Source organism: Phoenix dactylifera, chromosome 7 (assembly GCF_051530095.1).
Source record: "Phoenix dactylifera cultivar Ajwa chromosome 7, Ajwa_hap1_PhDact_Kaust_v1.1, whole genome shotgun sequence".
Lineage (NCBI taxonomy): Eukaryota > Viridiplantae > Streptophyta > Magnoliopsida > Arecales > Arecaceae > Phoenix > Phoenix dactylifera.
This window is the reverse complement of record NC_143196.1, coordinates 33327301-33349186: the sequence shown is the minus strand read 5'-3', so window position 1 is coordinate 33349186 and position 21886 is coordinate 33327301. Positions and strand designations below refer to the sequence as shown.

Genomic DNA, 21886 nt, shown 5'->3' with positions numbered 1-21886 from the left:
ATCTGACAACTTGCAATAATTTGAACCAAGGCAGTATAATTTAAAAGGGCAGATATTCAACTCTTTTTTTTTTTGGTAAATGATAGGAAGGGAGGGGGTGGGACCAGCCCACCGCGTAGCAGTCTCCACTGGGCCCTCCTTCCACCAGAGAATGTTCGATACAGGTCGCAGGTTTCGCGTGCCTTTTGCGACTCGTGGGCTCACTCCACTCGGCTCATTGCCTTTAAGTGTGGGTACGTCACCCCAGCGCCATCTTGGTACAAGTGGAAGGAAAGCATAACCGCCAACGAGCCAACTGAGCGTGGGGCATCCGGTCCCCTAATTTAATCGACGCCCGCGCATTTCGAATTCGGGCGGAATTATCGCCCTCCTTACCACTAGGTTACTAATTTGGTGGCAGATATTCAACCCTTCAAATATTTGCTAGCATCAAATGCAAATGCACAAAAATAAAGAGCTTCCCTGCAAATACAATGGATATTAAGGACCTATCTGTAAGATTTTGTTTCTTAAGCACCATGATCCTTCCTATCAAGAAAACAAAATTAAGTGCTTGTTAAACAGAGCAGATAAAGAGCCTGACACTATGTCACGCTCCATCCAAATAAAGCTTCCAAAATGGTGAGCCGCATAGGAGGCATCCAATCAGCTGCACCATTTGCTTCCTTGTAGACGTATGTGGCCTGATGGGTGCCACACTCCTGCAATAGTCTGCGATTATCGAAGAGCAGTGGTCTACTCTCGTCTGCATGCCTCCGACCCCGGATCCAGTCAATCACTATGACCAAGTTGCCATCGAGAATGAGCCGTTCTGCACCGAGTGTTCGTTGGGCAAGGGAGATGCCTTTTTAAGAGGCTCTGAGCTCAGCACACACCACTAAGAAAATCGAAAATCTCCTGCCGCTACTAGTCTGAAATCATGATCTCTGATGACGAAGCCTATACCTCCATATCTTCCGATATCGGCTACACTGTTATCAAAACTCATCTTTCCGGAGGTGGAGGCACCTAGAAAGCCATTACAGGACAGGAGACCGTTACACAGTTAGTTGCCCGGGAGAAAAGCAGGCATACAAACGTAAAGAGCTTGCATGCAAATACAATTGATGTCAAGGATCTATCTGCAAAACCTCCCAATAATTTTGTGCACCTTGATGACGGCAGCTTAACGGAAGCCAATGAAGCCAAGGGCTCCAGCCATGGGATGGTACAAGGTGGAGATGAGGGGCTCGCTTGGTCGTTAAGGAAACGGACGTTAAAAAGCAACCGATCCTTTTCCTTCTCTTCGCAGTTATCCCATCACATGCCAATACCCGTGCGACATAAAATAACATAAATTTTTTTAAAAAAATGTAAAAAAATTAAAAGGTAGCTGAAGGCGTTACGTCCGGAGGCCGTAATTATCATGCAATGCTCCTGCTTACGTGAAACCTGGATCTCCCCCACGTCGGCGTACACGTGGTCGGCAGGATTTGTTTGTATATCCACACGTCGGACCGACTAAATTTGATGATGCGACAGTAATGAGTGATGGGAAACACATGGCCCCCGCCCCCGCCAAGGATGGGGGCCACCGGAAGGATGCCATACGATGGCCTTAGTTTAGACTCCACCCCTTTCCCGTTTTGGAAGTTGTAACCGAACCATGGTGGGCCGAGTTTGCCTTGCCAATGGGATAAATAAGTAGGCTTTAAGTTAGGAGGTGGTTGTCATGGAATCTACTATATGATGACAACCAAAATCATCAAACATTGTATTTTTATTTACATGCTATGGTAAGAGATTTAGTAAAAATATATTTCTTTGGGTAGACATCTCTTGATAATATTTCTGAAAATTGATTTTATATTTGATGTATATTTTGACATATTTCCAATGATCAATTATTAACTTAGCACGAGCAATCACTTATAGTTAGGTGCTCGTTATTGCAATATTGCTATACCATAAATCTGAAGCCAAAACCTGATTAAAGTCATTCCATCCCTGAGTCATAAATTAGGACCTATGGTACCAATGGGCAACCATCAGCTTGGATAGAGTTCAAAATCATAAGATAATAGTAGGCAAGAATTGGCCCGCGAGAGTGGTAGGTTATCTTATGTACACGAGCGAGTTAAAAGTTGCAAATATTGATCTCAACCAACATGATTTAGAGATCTCACAATATTTGATCAATTGAAGCTTTAATGCTTTTGCTTTCAAAGACGAATCTATTATAGGCATTGAGTTAAGACAGTTGCTTTCTTAATTAATTGAGTGTCTAGAATGATGATAATGATATATTCTTAAATTTTATGATAAAATAGTTTTTATTAAACTATATATCCCAATATTATTGGACAAATTTGTATTGCGTACAAATTTTATCCTACCAACCACGCATCTATCTTTTTATGCTCATATAGGGTTAATTATCACCTAGTTATTCAATCACACTAGCTCAAAGTTCCAATTATGTATTGCTCTCTTTTTTTTTGATAGCAGATCACCTATACTTACTTTCATGTATCAGTCCCAATCAATATTCATGAAGACCGAAGAATGTCCGAGTTTTTTCATTCTTTCCTCCACTTCTCTTTCTTCTTTTGAGATCTTTTTTTTCTTTTTTACTTTCATTTTAGTTGATCGAAAACCAATCTTAAATAGATTTTGAACAAGCTAGCACTATCAGGCAGTTTGTTCCCAATTAATTTTGAGAGTTTTTATTTCCCCTTTTCTTTTTTGAATAAAAGATGATGTGTCACTTTGTTTCCATTCATCAAAGGTGAATACAACGAACGGACCAACTTAAACTTGGAAGAGAGAATTCAGTGAGAAAATATAAGCTGAAAAAAAAGAGTTCCAATGGCAAGATCATGCTTTTCTCCAAGATTAATGCTTCCTAAATCTTAGCCAACATGTGCTCATTTATTGGGAAGCATCATTTTGGTTCCAAGCTTTGTTAATTTTCATGTACCTTCTCAATCTTAATTTCTTTAATGGACTTTGATCTCGATATAATGCGAGAGGATGTAAAGCTATATAATGTATTTGTGTAAATCATGGCTTCTTATGTTTGCCTCTCAAGTGTGCTCATTGGAAAGTGATCATTTTGGGTCCAAATTAAAATACTGACAGGAAACATTTGGTGGCATGACCTTTCATTAACCTTATAAGTACCCAACAAACGCCCCTACGAAGATGAAGAGATCATCAGTTGCCTTCTAACCAATACCTAAAAGTTTGACAGGTGCCTGTGTTCCTCGTCGTAGAGGCTCATGCAGACAAGTTAATCGTTAGTCAGTCCCTTGACAAGTAAACCTGTTAAAAGGAAACAAATCAAGCTTAGTGTTAGCTCATTTTTCCGTCGTCGGAATAATTGTACTGTCCATATAGGTGATCCCTATTAGTCGACGATGAATGATAGATGATAAGACCTAACACTAGTATCACGGTATGTTTCTAACTCTGTTCATTACCATAACTAGACCAATTAGCTTTATTAAGATTGAAGGAAATTGAAATGATAGGGCACGGGACGCGTCGTAGAGTGCTATGCATCTTTGGATGGCTGCCATCAGAAGACCGGACAGCTTTGTTTGATGAATGCCTATTTTCTGATGGCAGTCATTTAGGAATGTACAGTACTTTATGGTGTAGTCACAAAGGTTAACTAATAAATTTTGCAGCAGCTTACCTTCCATTGATGGATGCCCCAAACCAAAATCCTACATCTTTGATGTTGGGTTGCGGCGAGTTTCAACTACACCTTATTTTTACTTCTACTTTGATTACATATTTATCATGCGGTATGATTGCCGAACGCAGGAAATGATCAACCGACAAATTGGCTATCTCGGACCATAAATTATAAATGCAATCGTGTGACATATGACAGCATCCAACCCCCGTTTGTGCTTTTATTTTGTCACCTTTCCATTTAGGCATGAAGAATGATATATTGGCAAGCACAAGCACGCGTAATAGAGGGTCCACAGAGAAGTGGATATCACTCAATGCCTCAATGGAGCTGGTGTATTGCCTAAGACAACTAAATTTTCCATCTTACAGTATGATGGGTTTGGACATTAGGATAGGTCCATTGCTGAGAGAAGTTCCAAATTTTTACCATAAAGACAGTGCTGTATTTCTTTATCAAAAAGAGAGAGAAAAAGATAGCACCGTATTTCTCAAATAATAAAAGAATGATAGGCTATCATATATATATATATATATATAAATTCTTTATTACTTGCATATTTATTAATATTCTTTGTTAATTATTTTGTTTGCTCTAGGAAATTGGTTGTTAAATTTGAAGGTTTTTTTCAGTAGCATGGATACATGCCGAGGAACTTGGGTTCGCTTTGTGAAACCCAAGGTGGCGTTCCTACTATACTTCTCAAAAGATGGCCTGCATTTTTTTTTTCCAATCGTACTATAGTTTGACATTAGGCAATAGCAGATGAGAATATGATCTTTGTCGTCATCTTATTGTTTTTAGGCAATAGCAGATGAGTTTCATCATTTCTTATATGAGGCGTACTACAAAAAAGATTTGATAATAACATAGATGTGTTTTTTTATTAATGAATTATGACATTAACACAGCGTCCCTTGAAAGGGAATAATGATGCCAAATAAAGTTGGGCAGAATTCTGAAACTTGAAAATTGGATGCTAAAAATTCTGTCATGAGAAGCACGTATATTATGCATATGTATACTATTGGATATCAATCATTTTTACAGTACACCAGCATCGATATTACAAGCATTCCTTACAGACTCTATCATCAATCAAGACTAAATAAGCGATGGAAAAAAAAAATACCTACTCGCCACGGTGGAGATCTCATTTAGTAACCTTAGTTTACTTTTGAATTATTGTTTTTTAATTTTTTTGACTATATTTTTAAGATAACTTTAATCTGCACTAGAAAGACGTTGCACCAATAACTTCGATCTAAATCCTGCTTTCACCTGATTTTTGGCTGAACTTTGCCCTCCTAGTTCTTAAAATAAAAAAACTTTGATCTTCATTAAAGAAAATAATATTAAAGTACATGGTAAGGTCAAATATGATCCTCGAGATGACACTTAAAAAGTCTAAAGAATGTTAAGTTATAACAGTGTGGCATGGGCATCTGAAAAAATATAAAAAATAGAGCCAAAATTGGAGTGATATCAGAGTTGGAGAGTTTACATTGATGTGATCAATTGACATACAACTAACCTGCAATCAAATAATTAATTGGGAAACAACGAGAAAGGCATGTTAAACCTGCATGCTGATGTAGGTATCCACATGCCACGAGAGGCACAGCTTACCATGCGAGTCTCGCCTAAATATCTGGGAGGAGCAGACAAAAGTACTGTGGGGAGTCGCGTTCTTCACGTGGCATCTAGACTTTCCAATGGCTCCCGAGGAAGACATCGGTTAGCTGAATAAAATAAAGCAAAAATCTTGACAAAGGACAGATTGGATAGAGAACACCCAACCAAGACAAGAAATTTCTCTCGCAACTTCCAGTACATCATTGTAAATATTACACCACCTCTGTTGGCACCAAGGGTCTAAATTTTTATTTCCTTAGTCTTTCAGTATACAAACATTCAAAAACAAACACTTACTCTTGAACTAGATGATCTATCCGGTAGTGCTTTGGGTTGTGAAAGATAGATACATAGATTTCATACTAAAAGTTTGTTTGGATGATTGAGCTCAAAATTCTATAAAATTCGTAGGTTATTTCATAAAATTATAAATTGAATAAGACCATATATTCATAAATATTCTAGGGTTGGCCGGATCGAATTTTATAAAGCAAAATTCTATAGAATTCATAGGTTAGATCATAGACTTACAAGTTGAGTAAGATCATATATTCTATAGAATTTGCTAGTTGTATTGGCCTAGCTTATAATCATATATTTTTGTTGGTTGTAAAATTTTAAATTCAATCATCCAAAAAAAAAAAAAAACCCCGTAAAGGTGGCATAAACTCCATATAATAAGTATTGCTTTCGAGGCCGACTCCATTCTCCATTGAGAGCACGATTTGTGTACCATTTCATCAATTGCCGTGCATGGGATCTGGGCGATAATTCATGGGCCCGTAGTCCATACACAAGATATAGTTTATTGTGCTACTCTAATTGTCATAACTTGTCAAATTCCTTTTCCCTTCTACAAGAGAGCGATACGCAGCCAACCACTTGGATCTATACTTCTCATTCAATTCCACGCGACAAAAGGTCAAGCAGGCAGACCTGACTGCCCAACTGCTAAAATAATGTGGATGTTAAAGAAAACCACCAAACTAATCCAAGGGCTGAGATGCATTGCAATATAAATGTCTGTAAAGCTATGTTTCAACTTGTTCAAGGGCATTCTGTGCAGAGTTTAGTACATTCTTTTGATTTTGTTTCCAATTCTTTTAAATTTATTTATTTCATTCTTTGAAGGCTTAAAAACAAGTTTCCTTCAGATTGGGTTGCCCTGGTTCAAGCGGCTCAGTCTTGGAACAAAATATGAGCCTTAACATGTTATCCGCATCATGACAGCTGCGGTGGTGAACACGGAGGGCTTCAGATATGCATTTGTCACGGATTTGGGCGTCTAATCTAAACTGTGCATCTGAGCTTCCTGGAATCCTTTAAGGTCCATTCATGGGAATTGGTACCATATAAAAGCAGACATTTGGTGTGAACAATAATGGCAATGTGACTAAACCTAAAGAATGCATGATTATCTAGTCATTTTTTATGGTATAAGGCTACCTTTTTCAAGATGAATGGTACAAGGTTACTTGACTTGTGACTGTAATTGGTTTTTCTTCATTGAGGCATTACTCTAAGCAGGATCGGCCTAATGTATTTGGAGGCCTAAGATCATTTTATCTTTGAAATCTTCCCTGCAGTGGGCCGGCCTAAGGCGAACTCACAGGGAGGCCTTTTTCTTTTTTATTTTGTCTTTGAGGCATTTCCTGCGGTGAGATCGCCTAAGGATTGTACCGGCCCTGACTCTAAGATAGGCAAATGCAGAGGGGCTCATGGTAGGAAGCAAGGTTAGCAGGTGGCATGAAGGATGTTGGAAACCTTGGGTGCCTTGAATTTAGGAGGGAGGTGACATTGCAGCACCCTTGACAATCCTTTATATTGAGATTCAGACCAGAAGTCGAACCTCGTATCAGGGAAAAAATTATGTAAGATGTTATCTATCTGTAAGTAACCCATGAATCACTTTGCGGTAGCTTGCAGAAACACAGGTGCTGATGTTACAATTTCATGTGTTACAATGGAGAATCACCAACAAAATATGCTCAAGGACTGTTTCACCACCCTCACCTTATTTCTGGAATGTTTTGTTGTCATTTAGTGTTGAATGTGTCTTTAGTCCCAACATCTGTGGTGTTCTCGTAACAGCATAAATTATACTTCCATGATCGGTGATAGATTATGCAGCTCCATTTTGACTTCTAATAGCACTGAAATTTCAGAGGGATACAAAAGGATGCCCAATGACCAATGTGGTCATGAAAGATGAGGTGAAAATGATGGGATTGCAAAGGAGCAGGCCTGGATGATGGAAGTTTGATCGGTCTTCTTGTGGAAGAATTGGTTAGAGTAGTAGATGGGAGTTTCAACAATATTCCATCTTAATATTCCATCTTCTAAGGTGGTCAGACTCTAACGGTAGCACCGTAGCATGCATTTTTGCGGTAGGGAAAAGTTATTTAGTGGGGTTGAATAGGCATGCACGTATAGACGGCTCAAAAAGGCCTGGAACCATGCACGTATAGATTGGACCTGTGAGATGCCTCTTACTGCTGGGGATCATAGGTTTCATTTATTTCTTATTTTTTGATCTTCAGAAAAAGTTGGACAAGATCCACCAGATTTCCATGGGGACATGGATGGAGATAGCATCGATCATTGCACTATAGATAAACAAGCATTGCAGGAGTCTTAAAAGATTTCTGTGATTTCTTGTCATACCCCGAATCCGGATCATGAGACGGCCGTGCTATTGCAATCTTATGCACACAATAACCCGAAGCTACTTAAAATTTCATAACAAAAATAAACAATTTTATTTACAAATGTCATAATATTTTTTATGAAATTGGAACGGTACATAGCTTCTAAAATTTGAATAATACATATCATTTTCAATTATTCCAACCCTGAATAACATCAAGCTCCCTGTTCCTAGTAGTCTTAGTCATCTGTAGAAAAAAAAAAGATAAAAAGATATGAGCTACACAGCTCAATAAGTAACCAAATACTATCTTATTGGATCAAGCATAATTATGCCAATGCGGTATTTAAGAAGCTAGCAGTTAGTGCAAAATAAAGCATTTTATAGATGATATACACAAATCAGGTCATAAAGCAATACATGTTCTATCCATGAAAGTTCATAATCACGATAATGCAAGTCATATAAAAATGTTGCTATCTATCCATACTTTATAAAACATGTTCTTAGATGGATGTGCTGCTATGGTCACTACAATTCCATGATAGGGTCTGTTATTCGTAGTCAACAAGTTTCTTAATTCTTTTATTCATTAACAACTTTAATCCGTTGGCAGAGGGCCTGCTATTCTTTGAAGACTAGCTCCAAGGTGTCGACCACCTCTATTTCTAGAGGCGGGCATAGCTATTTGAAAGTTCAAAAATCATATTCTTTTTATTTCGTAAATCATAATCATCATAAATAGGTTGAAAAATGATAAATGGCATCATATAATTTAAATGCATAAACATGTCTCAAATATCATTTTCCATGCAGTCTATCACAATCATAATTCATAATTCGTACACCATCAAATATTCATAAAGGATGCTATTTAACCAAATTCATGAATTACATGCAATCATATACTTGATCCAAATTTTGAGAAAATATATCATAACAAATACATTTTCATAATTATAATTAAACATCAATTTGAAAGCTTTAAGCTCAGTGCCAGGGTTACCTCAATTTGCTCACCAATTTCTAGGTTTAGATGGCAATTCTCCAATACCTAGCAATATCATCAAATTACATGCTACTTGCATGTTCAATTTCTATTCATTTATACTCTTTTCTTAATTAACCCATTTACAGCCCATCTATAGGACTCAATTTTATTTTTGGATTCCTAACTTGGTTCAATTTCAATTTCTGATTCAAGTCTAATCAAATTTCTGATTCAGGTCTAACCAATTTTTTGGTCTAGGTCTAACCCAAATTTCTGGTTCAGATCTAGTCAAATTTCTGCTTCAGGTTTAATCAATTCCTAGTTCAGGTCTAGTCAGTTTTTTGGTTTAGCTCTAGGCTCATTTACATTCAGGCCCAAAGTTTATTCAATTTTGGATCAGGCCCATGGCCTGATATTAATTATTGGGCCTATTTGCATTCAAGCCCAGAACTTAATTAAAATTCTGGAACAAGCCCTTAGCCTGATTCAGTCACTGGCCCATTTATATTCAGGTCCAGTAACTTAATTAGTTAATTTATAATTAGACCTTATTAGTTTTAGTTAATTTTAGAAAAACCTTGACTAGGCCCAAATTCAGCCCGAGCCCAATTTAGTTTGGTTTAAAAGAGTCCGTGGCTCGGACCAGGCCCAGCCCAAAATCTCTTGGGCCCTTTTTTTTTTCTTTCTTTCTTTCTTTTTTTCTTCTTCTTCTTTATTGTTCCTTCTTCTCTCCTCTCCAGAACTTTCCCGACTCCTCTCCATTCTTTTTTCTTCCTTCCCTTCTTTCTTCCCCCTTCTTCTTCTTCTTCTTTTTCCTTTTCTTCTCTTCTTCTTTTCCTTTTTCTTCTTCTCTTCTTCCCAAAGCTTCTTCTTCTTCTTCTTCTTTTCTTTCTTCTCCTCCCGCTAACCCAAGGAAGGGGGGAGATCCCCCTTGTCAGATCGCTCGTGAGGAGACTGGCCGAGGCTGACGACGCCCGCGGTAGGCCAGCGGTGCCCGTGGCCGAGCCGGGCGGTGCCTGTGGCCGAGAGCCGGCGACGCCGACGGCCACAGGTACGTCTCTCTCTCTCTATTTCTTCTTATTATTATTATTATTATTATACTGGAGTAATAACAGTGGGGTTAGAGTTTACCTGATCTTGAGGCACTATGAGGGAGGAGATGTGATCGGGAGTTCCTCTTTTTTTTTTTTTTTTTTTTTTATAATAAGCTGGTTACATCAAAATGAACGTGGATCGTTCACCGCCGCGAGCAGCGGTTGAGTGGAAATCCGCGGCACGCGGAGTTGGAGCGGCGTCGTCGCCCTCGCACGAGCAGAAGGCCCTGGGCTGATGTCCGCTGGGCCTGCCGGCTTCAGCCCTTTTTGGGGCCTCTTCTCACACATCACACTAACAAATCCATATTTAAAGTAGCAAAGAACCCTCAACAAAGTTTTTGTAATCATAAAGGAACTTTCAACTTGCCAATAATAACTGCAGGACTTGTGTGAATAAAGTCTGCTAAAAAAATGTGCCTTTTTCAATCAACCTGTAAATCCACGTGCATTAAAAACGCAACTTATTGTTTTTATGTCCTTTAACTCCTTATTTGGACCATAAACAAATAACCCACAGATTTTGAGGTCATATACTCATCCTAGAGGTCAATCATAAAATAGAGTAACATTTTTGTTTAAATCCTGCAGCAGTAGTTCTTACTTTTCCGCGGTCTAATATTGTGATCATATCATGAAAGATAGAATTGAAGGTGTCAATTATCAAATAGTGGGGTGCAAATCGTGATTACTAGACTTTATATGCTATTCCAATGATACAAAAACTCTTCAGGTGTGGTATCCAATCAATTGGAAACCAATTAGAACTCATCTATTATAATCTTACTCTGTTTATGTTATTACATCCAGCACTCTCTGTATGATTAGTGCCGGTTTGAATTGTTGAATTAATTTTCCAGACAGAGGAAACAGAACATGCAGATAGGAGCGAGCCAATAGAAATAATTGGTGCAGTCAGCATGTCAGTCATCATCGGCTGGGCCTAACTGATAGCTGTTACATTTGCAGTGAAGAACATTCCATCTCTTAAGCAATGACAATGAAGCTGGTGGTTATGCAATTGCTGAGGTTTTCTATCTCGCCTTCAAGAATAGATGTGGTAGTGGAAATGGGGGAATCGTTTGTTTGGTTGGATTGCAGTTGTTTGGGTGGCAACTGTCGCAGTTTTGTTGTCTCTACCAATTGCTTCTCCTGTTGCTGTTGGAGGAGTGCTCGTCCTTACCCTTTCTTCATGGATCCTGAGCGCAAGGCATTGAACTCTGCTATGGTATCATGTTAAAATCACCACTTGTCCCAATAATTTAAGCTAATATGATGAGGTAGATTTATTTATACAGAGGCCCTATAAGAAACATTGATGTATGAACGAATGTAATACCAATCGATATGTACAGACATTTTACATGATCAAACAAATTAAACACCGGGCAGCATTTATTACATATCTTTTTTTTCTAATTCCTTTGTAGTATGATTCGGTTGATGTCCTAACAATAATAAAATCAGAAACACTATAATTCATATTAGAGAAATAGTCTTAAATGCTTATATTAAGTTGATCTATTTTTGGCTCTTATTTATGGCCGTTCACAAAAAAGAAATACAGTAAAAAGTGAAATCCAGCTCGGTACTTATAACTTCACCATCCCGTTTGAAGAGAAAGCAGCAAAGCAATCTAATAATGGTTATGACATCAATATGAAGTGAAACTAAGTTGAAATGGCATAGTGATGATTCATGAATGTCATAAATTATTTTTGTTTTGGGTGCAAGGATGGAATTTTCTGTTTTATGCTATAGGTGATATAGCAACATCTTTAAAATTCATGCAGAGGCATGGCTTATCTCTAAATGCAAATTCTTGGTTCTTCTTCCCTGCCCTTCTTCCTCCTCCCTCCCCTTTCTCTACTTTGGAGCTGGGCATTTTGTTTTTCAAGGCCAAGTGTGTCACATGTGACGTGCTTTAATTAGCTTTAATCACAAATGACAGAATCAAACACACGCCTGCAACCATTGCATAAATACTTCATGCCAAAATTAGTTCGCGCAAAAGCACTGTGGGATCTATACCGGTGTATCTTATGGCCAACACAGTGGTTCCGAAAACGATTCTGTTGAGGATCGAGCGACTTCTTCGGAGTTTCTTGTGGGGGTCATACGGTGGCGGTCACGGAGTGCACCTGGTAGCATGGGAGCAGGTGTGCCTTCCTATCGGCGAGGGCGGTTTGGGGGTGCAGTCCCTCATAGCGAGACGCGAGGCGCTCCTTGCTCGGCACGCGGCTCGATTCTTGCATGAGCCTCATGGCCTCTGGAGCCAGGTGATGGCAGCCAGATATGGTCGGGGGGTTTCAGTGGCAGCGGGGGGAGGGGGGCGACGAGTCTCCTTCATGTGGCGCGAGATCAGGAGTTACATGCCATCTATTTTGGCGCATACCAAATGTTTGATTGGAGATGGCCGGAGTATCGATGTGACTGGTGACTCATGGGTGGACTCCCTTTCCCTGAGTTGCTGGCCGACTATGGTTCACACTGAGGCTGTGGAGGGGCTACGTGTGTGTGACCTACTAGTCCCTGGAGGGGCAGAGTGGGATGAGGCCAGACTCAGGTTGTTGTTTGGGGCTCACCTAGCTGCGAGGATTCGGTCCCTCCCGCTACCAGGATGTGGGGGGCCGGACATCAGGGTCTGGGGCACCTCGAGCCGGGCCAGTGTCAGATTAGGTGATCTTTCCCGCATCCTCTCGGCGGGGCACGAGCCGGGGCCGGACTGCACCTGGACTTGGAGGTCGGGTCTTCACCCGAGGGTAGCCCTCTTCCTATGGAAGATATGTTGGGACCGCCTTCCGACGAGAGCCGAGTTGAGCAGGCGAGGCGGGGGGGTCTCGGCAGAGTGTGCGACGTGTGGAGCTGAGGAGTCAGTGGACCATGTGCTATTCTAGTGTACATGGGCGAGGGCGACATGGCAGTGGACTGGGTTCCAGCAGGGGGCGCGGAGTGCGCGATTACAGTTTCTCGGAGTCGTGCGACAGTGGTTAGCCAGTTCTCAAACTCGCGATGAGGGTATCAGAGCGAGTTGTACAGCATACCAGATTTGGTTGGCTAGGAACGCTCGCATTTTTGGCGAGCGTAGGTTGTCACCGAGGTTTGTTGCAGAGCTTGCTCGGGCACAGGTCACAGAGATCAGAGCCACCCCACCTACGGATAGACTTTTGACAGCTTGGGACATCTGGGGCTCCTCCTTTGCCTCGGCAGCTCCTCGGATGGTGTTTGTCACCTGGGAGCCCCCACCCCCGAGCTTCCTCAAGGTCAACTTCGATGGGTCGGTTTTGGATGGCGGCACTAGTGGCGGTGCAGGCTTTGTCATACGGGACCCGGACGCTAGGGCAGTAGCTGCTGGTGGCTGCCACTTGTATGATACATCGGTCCCCGGAGCAGAGCTGCGTGCAGCCTGGGCAGGCCTTCGTCATGCGCGGGTTGTTCTGCGGGCTAGCTCGATCATCCTAGAGGGTGACTCGGCCACTGTCATCCAGTGGATTCAGAGGGGGTTGAGGGGCGGGGACACAGACCACCCCTTGATCCGTGATATTGTGGCGATGATGAGAGATGGGATGGCCATCCAGGCCGAGCATGTATTTAGGGAGGCCAACGGGGCAGCCGACTGGGTAGCTGCCTACGTGGCCCACCATTCTGGTTATGCTCTTTGGTCAGGGGAGGGGGAGTTGCCATTGGCACTCCGTGAGTTACTGTATTTTGATCTTATTGGGTGTATTCACACACGCACTGTATGAAGCACCCGTTTTAAGCAAAAAAAAAAAAAAAGCACTGGCATTTGTTTTTACATCAACCTCCTTTAGTAATGTGCTAGCTGGCGCTTGTCCTTATTATTGCACTCCTTAAATGCACTCTACCTTCTATAAAATGTTGAGAATGGATGTTAAGCAGGAGGATAAAAGGGAGAAATAACCCTGTTATTGAATTCTTATGTGCAAGGGCATTTTGGTCTTCTTACAATTAGATGTGGGAGTAATCAACCAATCTATTGGCAAATAGAATTAGAGAAATACAATTGGTAACTAAATTATTCTATACTTGTGATATCTCAAAATAAATAAAATCTCTCAAAATTATTGAATAATTCTATGCAAGGACTTGTACAAGTATGTGGAAGAGATATATCTATGACTAAAAGTTAAGCTCCAACTACAATGACTACTTAACCATAGAACATTGCTAGGTCATAATACTATTAGTTGATTTTTCTTTCTCTTTTTAATCATATTCTTATAGGCAACCCTCCATTGCTTATTTCTTATACATATATTTATCTTATCATTGATAGTATTGTACTTGATGGTTCACAAATTTGTTAAATTATGAAATATAAAGGGGAAGCGACGGAAAGAAACAAACATTTGAAAAATAACAAGCATTAAAAAATATAGAAATTACAAGAAACATGCTTTGAAAGACCTAAATCATTTAGGTCATGCATATAAATGATAGCAGAAAATTTGCACATAAATTTTGATTTTCTCATGCTATTATTGGTGATCAAATGGAAGAAAAACGCTCCTGACATAAACTAGTTTACTGTACTAGAAGTTATCGTTTTACTGAAAAAGAATGGCAACTAACATAATGTCTAAGTGATATCAAACTCTTGCATGATAAAATGGAAATTGGTAGGGTTTCTTACTCCCACATTGACATTAATGTGGGCTTAGGTTCCTTCCCTTCTAGTTTTAAGAAAAAAAATGACAAAACGACAAACACTTGCAACACGACATGCCTTGTCGTGCCCGTTAAGATCTCATACCACCTAGAAGTTAGTTTCATCTATTCCCCTTTATTAGGAGAACATCACAAGTGCAGATAGGGTTTAGCCAATGTAATAGATATCTCGAACTTTTATAAAGCGACAAAAAAAACTTCTCTAAATCTAGGGGTTCTGACAATCGTATCTTTGAAAATATTAGATTTTCAACATCGTCATAATTTTTTTAATATGCCAGTAATTTAGGAATCAAATAAGAGGTGGAATTTTCATATAGTGAACTTTTATCAGTATCATTTAATCTATATCAAAAATACATCTTGTTCTTTCCTATTTTACAAATTATATTTTCTTTAGCTAATAAATATTTTAAAAATTGCCTAAAACTTCTCTTTTTTTTTTTTAAAAAAAAAAGTCTATAATCCTTTTTGGTTGTTTATCACTTCTAGTAAAATTTGGTACCGGTTGCTTTTATCTTTAAAGTCAGATATAGCTCTATTTTGTTTAAGGGACAAAAAATCATTCCCCAAGAAAAAAATTAATTGAAAAATTATCGAAACAGATTTATACTTACAAAATTATCATATGACATTACTGTCATATATATGACATTATTTAACAAAATGACCAAACTACCCTGCTACCAAATCTACGTTTCTAATTGTAAATTATTAGAATAGGTGAGGTTGCAAATTGTAATGTCCTTGCTCGCAACATTTTTCACAACAATGCCCTTCATGTTTTTTTTGTGTGTTATTTAGGTAACATAACATGTTTTTGTTAGGTTCTGATTTTTTTCCCATGAAGTTGACAAATTAGAGCATATATACATTCAAAAAAGTACATAAAGTGGTGCACAACAGATATCTTTGTAGAAGTTCAAAATTCTACTAAAAAAAATTATTGCTTTTGTTTTCATCCATCCTGCCTTTTCATCTGGTATCACTTGTCTTCTTTCTTTTATCTATAAGAAACCACACCATGTTGCCTCACCTCAAAGGTGTCTCTCTTCTCACTCTACTTGGTTGCCTCCATAGCTCGTTTTAGCCCTCCATGGAAACAACCTTCGAAAACCATGGCCTACTAAAAAGAATTCAAATTGTGGTTGTCAATGATGATTCTGTAAGCCTTAAGGTCATTACGAGGATTCTTTCTACTTTCCAGTGTGAAGGTACATTTTGTTTCTCGAGCTATGATGTTGTTTTCTTTTGGCTGACATTAAGGTGATATGTTGTTAGGTTTCATATATAAACTAAATCATCGATTCTTAACTATGAGAGCATGTGGGTGGGGTTCATTCCTTTCATCATGTTTGTTCTTATGATTTTGTACCATATTTCTTCCTTTGTTTTCTTCCGATATTTAGTCTCTTACTGTCTTACTGTTTTTGGTGATGGAGGTGAGTTGCAACTTCTAGGGTTTTACCCATTTTCTATTTTCTTTTTCACAAAAAAAAATTCATTCTCCCTTTCCTCTTTTTTTCCTCCTTCACAATGGTAAGCAGCAAAGCCTTTTTCTATTTAAAATTTCATATGAAGCAATATTAATCGATCTCCTCTTTTAGCTTCAAGGCCTTTTTTTTTTTGCTTTTACAAGCATGGCTCAATTTGCCTCGGGGACTGGGCAACGACCCAGGTGGAGGTGGGGCGGGTTTGGGTGAGGAATAGCACCTCCTAGCCTAGAAAAAGTCTCTTTTGATTACAAAATTCTAAGCTTATAATTTATTTTTTGTGCACCATTTACATATAAGACTGCAATGATGTTTATTATAAGTGGGCATCATATGCACGTGTGCATGATTTGGCCGTGCATTCTATATTGTTTGCACTATATAGCCATGCACGTCACGAATTATAACTGCTCGTCCATATGGATCTTATTCATCAAACACATATCTCGATGCACTACTGCTGGAGTTGTGTTTTTTATGAATCTCATTCATCAAGCACATTTCTCAGTGCTTCACTTTAGAAATAATCAGTTGTGGTTGATGGCATTGTGGGGTATAATTTTTCCTAACTGTAACCATCATCAGCTTTTATCTTTCACATGGACAAAACCTTAATTTGTTGTTACATGAAACCAGGTATTATTTTAGTAACGTCTCTCTCAGTGCATCAAGTACATATCTCAGTGCATCGCTTTAGGAATGAGTCAAACACAAAACATTAATTTGTTGTTACATGACACTCAATCTTAGGCCATTGCGCTTTTATGTACTGTTTTGGCCAGCACACTTTTATGTTGTGTTAGTAACATCTCTCTCCCTCTCATTTTTCTAAAGAACTTGACACATATATGTAGTGTTAGTAACGTCTCTCGCACTCAAAAAGCGTATCATATTCAGATAGTGTTAGTAATGTCTCCCCACCTAGCCACCCACCCACCCTCTCTCTCTTTCTTTATGAAGAACTTGACACATACGTAGGAAAACGACGACGTTTCATACACCTTTTTAGCTAGCTGGCTAGAATTAGCTCGACGATAATAGTGAGACTGACCGCACTTTATGTAGCGTTTGTAACGTCTCTCTTATTTTTCTAAAGAATTTGACACATTTATGTAGTGTTAGTAACATCTCTCCCTCTCAAAAAGCGCGCCACGTTCAGGTAGTGTCAGTAACGTCTCCCCCCCACCCTCTCTCTCTTTTTTTGAAGAACTTGACACATATGTAGCAAAATGACGGGGTTTCACACACCTTTTTAGCTACCTGGCCAGAAGTAGCTCGACGATAATGATGAGACTGACCTTATTCGTTTCTCAATTAATTACTTTCTGTTAGTTCTACCCTTTGACGATGTATATGAAGCCTTGTGCACACTGCGAGAACAGAGGGAAAAATTTGATCTCCTTCTACTTGAAATATGCTTGGTTGGCTCAAAGAACTTCGATATGCTGAAGCATATTGTGAACGAGTTAGACCTACCCATCATCAGTAAGTAGCACCAATCTCATTTGGTTTTCTCATTTCTTTCCTTTCCATTTTACTATTTTTCATGACTCTGATCTTCTTGTAAATCTTGTCATGCAGCGATGTGCGCTTACGATGATGATAAAATTAGACATGAATCGCTTCACCATGGTGCTTGCTTGCACCTAACAAAGCCCATAACTATCACCGATCTTGGGGTTGTTTCTCAAAAGGCATGGTTTCAGAGGGAACACAAGGAAGAGAGATCTGAGAGCGTGGGGAGCCAACCTAACGTCAAAGAGGTCGGCCAAGCTGGCGCTTCATCCTCTTCAAGGACACCAAAAGGTGGAAAGTCTGGGAAAAATGAATTTATTTGGAAGAGGCAAGAAGGTGGTGGTTCTAAAAAGCCAAAGAAGGCACGCTTGGAATGGGATTTCGAGCTCTACCAAAGATTTCTGCTAGCTGCTGCGCTAGTAGGAGAACGTAAGAATGCTTGAACTTTTCTACGATTGTACGCATGTTTTAGGCTCGCCTCATCATCTTTTCTGCATTATCTAACACTCCTTTTTGTTGGCAGGTGCTCCTCCTAGCAGGATATATGAGCTGATGGGAGTTGAGGGTCTTACCCTAAATCAAGTTTCAAATCGCCTTCAGGTCTGATGTCTGCTCTTTGAATTTCGTGCATTTTTTTTTTCTTGTTCATTGTCTGTATTATTATGTTGACCAATCATGCACTAATGTAGCATTAAAATTGCCGAGGAATATGGAAAATAGATTGTCTATAGATAAGAAACTCCTATATAAAACCCTATGTTGAGGTCCATCAATCAAAACTCTAGATCCAAGTGAGATGATATTAATTTGTTTCCAAGAAAAACGCTTGATGCTTACAGAATTATCTGAATTATTGCATTATGCCATCGAAAAATGGAAAGAAGAAATCTTATTTATTATGAGTTTACAAGGATCTTTCCTACCTCTCTTGTTTGGTATTCAGGTTAGTTTTCTTACCAAGGAAAAACCATATCATACTTGTGTATACAGAGGCATCGAACTCACTTGCGGAGATTGGAGAGATCAACCGAGATTCATCCACTACGAGAGATAAGGCCTATGCCTTCCTTCACCCAACCAATCTTTGCTCCCTTTGTCGCGGCCCCATATCCTCCTATGCATTCGAGCGGATGGACTCAACCAGTAGACATGACAGACAAAAGTCCACCAGCAGCGGATGATATCGATGATATATTTGATGTGAGAAATTATATTTTCGATGAAGCTGCTATAGCTAAAATGTTGGATGAAATTACTAGAGAAAATGATACCACGCCTTGACAATCATGAACTCATCATGTATTCTGAGTAGGGTTGTTCTTAATGAAGTTACAAATGCAAATACCTTATATTTTATAATTAATTTTTAGTGCTTGTTAGTTCCTTCTTCATCTCATGTTTCATATCCTATCTTCAATACACTAAAAGGTCGATTTGCAGCAGATATATTGATGACCTCGCTGTCCTCCACCTTTCGAACCATGGATGGACCACGAAGTGCTGAAGCAGTTGCAAACATGGCTTCATAGTTGTCAGATAATATTGATAATATCTTTCATGTACTTTGATTTCGGCAAAGCTGCTCTAGTTGGAATGCTGAGCCAAATTAATAGACAAACAAACAACATGCCTAGATGGTATAAGGGGCCCAGTAGGTACATAGTCGTGCTTTTGACCAAGTTAAGAGCTGAGCAGGAAGCTACTTCGAATTATAGTAATTTGATTTAGATGGTGTTTACTACCTCAGGTTCGTGACTCGGGCGACAGATTGGGTTCGATCCAACGCATGCATTTAACCATATTTGGACCCATTTACAATTAGAGTCACAACTTCGCCCCAATCAAAATATAGGCCGGATTACCCAAAATGTCTGAAAAAAAAAATAATAAGAAAGCATGATCTCATCATTAAAATCATGACTCATTCAATAGCATTTTTTCATGATAGAATATAAATGCCAAATCTTATTTCATCATACAACAGTTATTAAGAATGATGGTCATCTAATAATGACTATTTTTTAAATATTGTCATTAATATGTATTATATAATGCCTCATTCTCTCTGCGGAATTATTATAACAGTCAGTATTTAAAGTTTAAACACTACAGTTGACGTAAACTAAGCATTCAGAATGAATCAAATTTCATACGTCTAAGAATAAAATAATATTGCTGTTTAGCGCCGCCTGAGTGGAGAATAGAACATATGGAAAGCAGATAAAAATGTCGTTTGATGGGAGCTAAATCTGGAGATTGTGCATCCACTCCATATCATCATGTTTATCTCAAAACCAGAAAAGTGCTGGCCACTAGGAGGGTGAGAGTCTCTCTAGTCTACGAGATTTGTCCGGATATAGAGGAGTCCATCTATCATATCTTCTTTAGATGCCCGCGGGCAGTCCATATTTGGAGGTGCGCGATGGTTGTCCTCAACTCCGGGCAAAGTATGTCTCTAACCGAGGATTTTCTGGCTTTTTTGAAGGCATCCTCGAGGAGGCTTAGTTCCATGAAGCGGGTAATCGGATGTGCCTATCTGGCTTATCATATATGGCTAGATAAGAACACCCGGATCTTGGTGGATAGGTGGGTGCACCTGAGGATAGTGGTGGAGAAAGCATTGCTTCATGCGACGGAGATTATCAGTACCACTATGATGATTTCTTCTGGGATGGCTAGAGACATCTAGGACACCTGCTCATCTTTTTCAACGATCATGATTGCTTTTGTCTCCTGAGAGTTCCCACCTTCTAGTTTTCTTAAGATGAATTTCGACAACAGTGTTGCTGAGGGAGGAGGCAACGGGGGTGTGGGCTTTGTCATCAGATAGCACAATGCCAGACTTGAGGCGGCCGGAGGCTGGCGGATCTTTGACACTTCTATCATTGGCTTTGAGCTTAAAGCTGCGTGAGAGGACATCTCCTATGCGAGGTATGTTCTGGGTGCGGTTTGCATTTACCTCGAAGAAGACTCGACTACGGTGATCGAGTGGATTCGAGGTCGGCATAGCAATGCGGACTAGCAGTCGCTGCTCCACGACACTCAAAGACTAGCGAGAGGGTATGACTTTTTTTGGGCCATCCATATTTATCGGGAGGCGAACAGTGTGGTCGATTGGATGACTTTTTAGAAGAATCAAGCGATTGGTTCTTTTTTTTTTCTGTCAGATTTTTTTTTTGATTTTGTTGGCTGCATTGATGCATGTTTTATGTCGCGTCGTTGTACAAAAAAAAGATTTTTTATTAAAAAGCAATACCAACCGGCTGTCAGTTGAAAAGATGTCTCCACGCATTAGTGGTTTCAGAAAATTCATACTGCTTTGAGAGACCTTTCAGGAATTTGTTCTTTATTTAAGCTACAATTAGAATTTTTTTTCCATGTTGGTGTGATATCTTTATTTTAGCAGTTCGATCTTCAAAAACAACCATATGATCTTTTTTTTCTTGGTTATAACAGATGATAATGATATCATCTTTCTTGACCAAACAATATCTTTGAATTCCAAATGGATTTGAACCTCCATCCCCTGCAACCAATTGAAAGTGGAACTGCTCAAATTAATGCGTAAACACCCTACCAAAGCTTAAGCGCATCCACCTTCTAGAGCAGAAGATCCCACGTGCAAGACATTACTCCCAATATGAATTCTAATTGTAGAAGGGTACACCGAGCCCCTTTTAATCACCTACCTAGCGTTCTTAACACGATGGCAACAATTTTTTTTTTTTTGCGTGAATACCGTTCTAAATATTAAATTTTATATGAATATCCTCTCAAAATTGATATTTTTTTTTTTGTATTCTCTCATAAAATACTTAATTTGTTATTCTACTTTTTTTTTAATCCTAGTTTTTGCATACGTGCCCACGCCATCTAACGCCATTAAAAAATTAATAGTTTTAAATTAAAATGACTAAAATATTCTTAATAGGTATATGTGTGAAGAGAAACATTTATAAGATGATCGTGATGGAGGACAAAAAATAATTATAAAATTTTATTTTTAATTAAAATAAATATAATTTTTATTAACGGTGTTAGAAAAATCATTATATTTGGAGCATTTGTACAAAAATAGTATTTTATAAAGGTACAAAAATAAATATAAATTTTAAGAAGGTATTTATGCAAATTTAAATTTTT

The 21886-nt window shown here is 39.0% G+C and overlaps 1 protein-coding gene and 1 long non-coding RNA gene across 2 annotated transcripts; both read left to right on the top strand.

Annotated features, from left to right (window-relative positions):
- The first annotated feature begins 9688 nt into the window (after positions 1 to 9688).
- Positions 9689 to 11449, top strand: LOC113462397 (uncharacterized). Its single transcript, XR_003384657.4, has 2 exons — positions 9689 to 10006; positions 10907 to 11449. It is a non-coding gene; the product is annotated as an uncharacterized LOC113462397 (long non-coding RNA).
- A 2148-nt stretch (positions 11450 to 13597) lies between these two features.
- On the top strand, positions 13598 to 18186 carry LOC148703022 (two-component response regulator ARR12-like). The gene is made up of 3 exons (XM_088724363.1): positions 13598 to 13739; positions 17561 to 17713; positions 17810 to 18186. The coding sequence occupies exons 1-3, from the start codon at positions 13598 to 13600 to the stop codon at positions 18184 to 18186; spliced, it is 672 nt and encodes a 223-aa protein (XP_088580489.1).
- Positions 18187 to 21886: the final 3700 nt, after the last annotated feature.

Bases quoted from the DNA above. Each gene is read 5' to 3' on its own strand.
- LOC148703022 (XM_088724363.1), top strand. From the start codon at position 13,598: ATGATGAGAGATGGGATGGCCATCCAGGCCGAGCATGTATTTAGGGAG. The intron at 13,740-17,560 runs GTGAGTTACTGT...ACTTTCTGTTAG, and splicing joins GGAGTTGCCATTGGCACTCC to TTCTACCCTTTGACGATGTA. The intron at 17,714-17,809 runs GTAAGTAGCACC...CTTGTCATGCAG, and splicing joins GTTAGACCTACCCATCATCA to CGATGTGCGCTTACGATGAT.